Raw genomic sequence first — 6,775 nt, forward strand, 5'->3', positions numbered from 1 at the left:
TTTTTAAAGGCATGGGTGCTTTGGATAGGTCTATTTAACTTTCCAGGACAAATTCATTGTGCTGTTAGGCTGAACCTAGCTCATGCCCTGATTCTGGTTCAGGTTGGGTTTCTTGCAATGATTCAGGAAGTGGAAACAGGCTTTCATTTATACTGTGATATGACAGTTATGTAGGTCTGTGTATACACCAAACCATCTAGGGTTATGTTCTTGCATATCTGCCACATGTAATCCAAATGCATCCAAATTCACTCAAAGCTTCTAAATGCAATAAAGAACAACAGGCAAACCACTGATTTTTCCTGTTGCCACCCTTCTTTGGGGTAACAACTGAAGGAATAGACCTATTTGAGACCCACTCTCAGAACTCAAAGCTAATCTGATTTGGGATTTCATAATGAACGTGAATCTCTGATTTTTAGGATCTCCAATTAGAATACCCATTTAGGTTCCTAAGAAAATAGAGAACACACAACTCTGTCTTCTTTGTCTGTATTGATTTCACCAGAGCTGAAAATCACAGTAGAAATAAAGATACAGGATGAGACAGACAGTCTAGATACGAAGAGTGCAGGAGCCTCTCCCCTGGTTCTCGTCTAACAAAGAGCATCCTTCTGCCTTTTCTATGTGAAGTGTCTGGTGGAAATGGTTTGCATGCTGCAGAAATACACTGGTGACACATCCAGCACCAACATCAAAGGAGCAGTGTGGGGGAAAAAGGATTGAGCAGAAACTGTCACAAGAGCACACAGGTCTGAGCTGCAGGCAACAAGCTGCTGTTCATAGCTTTGTTGACTCAGGAGGTTGCCAGAGACTGCAAAGTGATAAGGAGGACAAAGTCCACACCTGTTCTCTCAGTACAAACACCCTTATCTCTGTTCCCCTGCAGCCTTTCTCCCAGTGGCTGGATAGTCCAAGGAGCAAGCTCTGCTGCAGTTAAACTGTGACAGAAGCAGTGTCAGTTACAGCTTTCTGAAGGACCTGCTTTCTTAAAATGGGAACATTGTTTCTCCTTCACAACTGGATGCTTGCTGTAGGGGTTTCTGGCTTTTTCCCTTAACCGTCCTTGTTTTGCAAAAGCCTCAAATTGGTCTGAACTTACTAAAGATTTTCTTTCCTCTGTTTTTTTTTTTCCCCTTTTTCTTCTCCTGCTGTCCAAACCAAGAACCAATCTCCTCTGTGAATTGTGATAGTCTAGCCTGCACCTGTACCCTGAATTCATGACACAAGTTCCTATACAAAGGAGGAAAGGTTCAGACTTGGAACATCTCATCTCAGATTTGAGTTCTGGCTCAGGTTGGAAGAGGAAGTACTATGTTATTGCTGATGGAAACCTCTATTACATGTTAATATCCTTCCTGCACCCCAATCATGAGCTACTTTTGTTCCCCCTGTTGAGATCCTGACAACTTTGTGGTAGGAATAAAGTAGGAAGTGCCTGTGAGTTTCTTTTGACAGGGGTCAAAGCACTTTGAGTTTTCTATATTCTTTTGAGACAGAGAGCTTTGTGAGGCAAAACAGTGCAGGGGAGTCTTAGTACAGGATGATTTCATAGGGCAGTTGTATGAAATCCTAGCTACTCTGTACATTGCCAGAGCACAGGCTGCAGTGTCAATGCAGCAATTCCTTTTATCCTGAGGCTACATCACAGAGCAGGTGATGGTAGGTGGGAGCTGAACCCTCACATGAACCATTGCCCAAATACATAGTTCCACCTGCAGAGCCTTCACTGTTGAGTAAGACATGATAAGTTGAATCCTTCACTCTCTCACTGGTGGTAAGACCATAATTGACTCTCAGAGGGTAGGATTTCATCCTAAACCTAGTTGTTCTGGTTGCAGTTTCACTAAAATCTCAATTGCTTCAGTGAGTCTAAACTTCAGAGATGGGTCTGTTTTGCTCAAGGTGTCTTTCTCAATCTCTAAGCCTGTTTTCTGCTTTTTAGCTTGCCTTTCTCCTCAGATGCAAGCTGTCTCCCCATTCCTCTTGTTCTCCATGGTCTAATTTCTGTCTCCAAATTCTTCTCACACAGTTTTTCTTCCTTCTTCCCAAGTCTTTCTCTCCTCCTGTCAGTTGCTTCTTGCCATCTGAGCATAGCCCCTCTCCCTGGCTCATCTCAGCCCCAGGGGCCTGGGTCCTCTCTCCAAGCCAGCTTCCGATTTTCTTAGTTCTGAGGTCGTTTTTTAAGGGCGTTTTCACCTCCCTTTTGTTACCTGAACAATAAGTAACCCAGGTAGTTAGTTATAAACTCAAAGGGAACAAGAGGCTGGTTGATAATTTATAGCAACATCTCAAATTTAAATGGAAAGTAAATATCAAGTTGTTAGCATTAAAGAAAACCCATTCCAGAGAGCTAGAGATGTAACATTCAAGGGACCTTCTCCCTCCTTCACTCTTCCTGACTTTTCTCTTTCTTTTTCCTTTGTTCCTTTCTTTCCCCTCCTCTTCCTCATTCTCTCTGTCTCTCCTTTCCTCATTCCTTGTTCTCAGATCCTCAGGCAAGAGAAGCCTTCACTTCCTTGAGGTGGGTTCTGAATTGCTGCTTTGGACCAGACCTTACTTAAACAGAGGTTCAGAGCTGTGAAGTACTCAGGACCATCCTCTGGCCCTTTCCTCTGGAGCCTGATGTCAGTGCACAGCCTGGAGCCGGGCTAGGCAGAGAGCAGGGAAGGTAAGACCATCCTGGCAGGGTTCCTTTCCATTTAACTTGGCCTGGTTTGCACATCTTGGCTTATATGTGGAAATGAAAGGGGTGTGGCAGCTTCATCTCCAGATTCCCCAGCTAGAGCCCTTCTAAGACACCATTTACTTGGGGAAAAGGCTGAACCTTTATCATGACATCTTTGTTTTCTTATTTCCTCATGGAAAACATGCTTTTATCCCTGCCTTCAGGGGAAATCTGTTGCTTATCTCAATTTCTCTCTTTCCTAATGGAATTTCACCCCTTGCCCTACAGGTGAATTGTTGCTTTGCCTCTCTCCATTTGCTGTACCTGCAGCAGTATGATCTCTCCCTTCCCCCAGAGTAGCCTCTCTCTTGTCTTCTGCTCTGGGGAATATCTGGGAATTACTCCACACAGCTCCATCTCCCTAGTGGGCTATTTATGCTTGGTCATAGATGCAACTCATTTTCTGTGTGGAGTGATCTGTAAAGAATGTTGTTACTCAAATTGTAAATCTATGGAAGATCAGTGAGACAGACTGAGGGACAGAAGGGAAACTGTTAATTCCTCACCAGAGAAACCTTTGTCTGAACTGGCTTTATCAGGAGGCTTTTTTCTGTAGGGGCAAAAATCTAATCAATGGCCACAGGTACACTCAGTCATGTGGGTGTATCTTGGCTACATCCTGTTTTACTCAGCTTTAACTAGTGCTTTCCAAGTGGTTTCAACTTAAGTGGACCTGTGAGGACATTTCAGTCTCTTGGTGCTGTCATTTTTTTCACCCGTCCTGGAAAGCCTAACAAGGGACACTTTCCTGATTCTACTTTATAAATACTGGCTGCAGTTACCACAAATACTTTCTTGTATCATTAATAGTTGCCCACAAGTAAATCTGTCTGTTAAAATGTGGTCTACAGTATTAGACCAGGAATTGCTAATAATTCCCAAAGAGACTTTGGCCTATGCAGAAGTGCCTCCATTTGGCTTCTGGATTTGAAATCCTTGTGTAGATGCTGAAATAGCTTTGCAAGCACTTAAGTTTTACTGTGAATCCCTGGGCATGGAGATTCCTGCCTGCCTTCCTTTTATCTATTCCTAGGAGTGACTTCTTTTACAGACTGTTCTGCCCTGTCTTACAATACTTACAGCACTATTTTAAGGACATTGCCTTCAGGCATCTATTAATAGAAAAGTTTGTTCTTAGAAAAAGTTTCTTAGTAGGTAACAACCAGTTACCTGTTGTCAACCCCTGTTACTGGTTCAGATGCTTAGAATAGATTCTCAGATGTACAGTTGTGGTGTGTGTGCTTTGGTTTTTTTTGTTTTGTTTTTTTAAAAAAATCTTTGACCAGAAACTTGCAGCATCTTAATACAGGCTTCCTACTATTTTAATTTTACCTTGACTAATTTTAATTATTATATTCCTCTGTAAGTACCCTCATAATTTCTGGCTGAAGCCAAGGCTTCTGGTCCCCTTCATACTGTCCTGAACAGCAGAGGTGAATTGCTCTGCCCTGTAGTACAAAAGATTGATGAAAGAAAACTAAAGTTTCAGGACAAAACGTTGCAATTTAGACCCTGTCCGAGGCTTAGGAGATCCTAGTTCTTGCCCAGTCCTCTCTGTGCTATCTTAGGGTTTTAGGTAGATCACAGAATCTCTCTGTAGCTCAGTTTCCATTTGTGGAATGGGAATGTTACTCAACTGACTGTCTAGAGAGAGATGTGAAACAGTTCAACAGAAAGCATTAATGTCCTAGGTTTTCAAGAGAGAGTAAGGCTGTTGTGCTGAGACAGGGTAGTAAGCACAGGGAGGATAGGCAGTAAGCTCCTAGAAGGGCAAGGAGGATCAGAAACCAGAATCCCTGCTGAAGTGAAGGTGGCAGGAAGGAATTTCCTCCACCTGTGTGTCTGCTCTTAGATTACAAAGGATGGAACCTCAATCCTGTTGCACCCATTCATTACAGAAAATGGGACAAAGCCAGCTGCTTGTCTTCAGCTTCCATGGCTTCCTTTCTGGACAGATACTTGATAAACCATCAGAAGTTAATGATCAAAAAGCTTATCAGGGTCTTTTCATCTATAAATTTATAAGACAAAAGAGAAATAATAAAGCCATTGGATAATTAGTAACTAGCCAGGGCCCGCCCGGTGCCACTGGGCTCAAACTACCCCAAGACCTGTACGCAGACTCAGGAAGATGAGAAGGAGACAAGGATGAAGGGAAGAAAAAAGTGGAAGCAAGAGAGAGAATTGGCCAAGAAGACAACAAAATGGGAAGAACAACAGCAGAGACTCAAGTGAGGAGAGAAGGGAAATACGTAAAACAATAGGAAAGAGGTAAAGGCAAGAGAAGAGGCTAAAAGATATGACAGAGCTGGAAGTGGGGAAGAGATGAAAGAGACTTACTGGGCCAGAAAGAAGACTGAATTATTGGGAATGCTTTCCACACCCAGGTAAGAGCTGATCCAGTGAATTTTTGCTCCACTGGGTGCTGCGGAGTCATCAACTCCTGATCTGTCAGGGAGCTTTCTTCTCCAAAGTATTTACAGTGAATGCTACCTCTTGTCATGGGTATTTTTTAACTCTCACCTTTTGTGGTTGGGATTTGAGGTTTTCTTTTTGGTGTTACACTTTATTAATTTCCTTTGCATATAAAGGGGAATGATCAGAAAGCCTGAGAAATTATCTAGATAGATTTTAGCTTTAGTGAAGATTTTAAGTGCAGATGCTGCTGCATCTTTTTGTTGTCTGTCAGCTTGTCATTTCAAAATACCCCCAAAACAGATGGGCAAGAATCTACTTCTGGTGTGATAGGCAGGATGGACCTGATCCTTTCTTGGACAAACCTCTTAGGCTGCTCACAGGGATTGTATCCCAGCAAGTATCCCAAATGGGAATCCTGGTGAATGTTTCTTTGAATCTATCAGGAGGCTTACTGGTTCAGGGAACTTTTCCTCTCTTGATCTCAAAAATGCTTTTATGCAAAGGCAAATTTGTGTGGGAGTGAAACCTGTCATTGTTGCTGCATAGGTACTTGGTAGTTGTGACAGGGAGTGGATGGCAGAAGCAGTGTTCTGCCCAGGTTTTAAACCCCTGCATATATTTGGTGTGTGCTCTTTTCTACAAGAAAAATCCCCACTGAAGTCAGGAGAACTTTGCACTCACGAGAATGTGAAGAACAAGTTCTCTTGGTTTGTCTTTGACCAATAATCTGTAGCAAAACCCAGTGATAATAACAATATTATTCTCCATAAATATAGCAGGGAAACATTACAGCTTCACTTCACCATACATCCTCAGGCAAATATAGCACCAGTTCAGAGTGACCAGGATTTTTTTATTTTTTTTTCTTTTCTGATGACTGAAATGGTGAATCCTGTTAAAAATTTAAATCCTAAAAACTAACATTCAGTCAGAGAGATGAAAGTTGTAAAGGCCTCAGTCTATTCTGAAGCCTGATGATATAAGCACTTCAAATATGTAATCAGGCTCCATGGCTCACTTTATGCATTTTCAGTGAGATAAAAAGGAAGATTTGAGCATTTATCAAGAATTTGGGGAGTGCTTTGGGCGGCTGCTAACCCTGACATGGATGAAGACTCTGCAGCTAGATCAACTGGGATTACCCGGGACACTGAGCGTAAGGTGAAAGGAAAAGAGATTTAGAGGAAAGAGTTACAAGAAAGCAGCAAAGAGGAGCAGCAAATCTGTCCTTACTGTAATAGTCTTTCCACCACAGCCTTCTGGTGAGCAGCCTCTTCAGGGCTCAAGTTTTCCAGCTCCTTCATTATTGGAGGGGTAAATTCCTCCCCGTCATCAGAGGTTTCATCTTCGGACAACCTGGACTCCCCCATTCCATTGGGGAGGTTGGGGATGTCAGGACAGGGCTCCCCTTTCTCTGTCTGGAGGGCATTGATAGCTCGCTGACTTTCACTCTGGAGCATGTAGGGTTCCACTTCGCTCAGCGCCTTGATCAGGGTCTCCTTGGTTAGCCCAGACTCCAGCAGTGCTCCCAGCAGCTCCACTTGAAGATGACTCAGCTTCGAGACCATGGTCTTCAGGCTGGTGTCTCTTGGATTTGAATTTCGGGTTATCCTGCTTCCAGCTTTCCTA

The 6,775-nt window shown here is 43.0% G+C and overlaps 1 protein-coding gene across 1 annotated transcript in view; it reads right to left on the minus strand.

Moving 5' to 3' along the window:
- The window catches only part of HNF1A (HNF1 homeobox A), a 15,961-nt gene that overhangs the window by 9,087 nt on the left and 99 nt on the right, over positions 1–6,775 (minus strand). The window contains exon 1 of the mRNA XM_010004822.1: positions 6,380–6,775. This exon is cut by the window's right edge and continues 99 nt beyond it. Coding sequence (XP_010003124.1) covers positions 6,380–6,714 — 335 coding nt within the window. The 5' untranslated portion in view covers positions 6,715–6,775. The remainder of the gene's footprint in view (positions 1–6,379) is intronic.

This window comes from Chaetura pelagica, unplaced genomic scaffold, assembly GCF_000747805.2.
Source record: "Chaetura pelagica isolate M959 unplaced genomic scaffold, ChaPel_1.0 scaffold249, whole genome shotgun sequence".
Lineage (NCBI taxonomy): Eukaryota > Metazoa > Chordata > Aves > Apodiformes > Apodidae > Chaetura > Chaetura pelagica.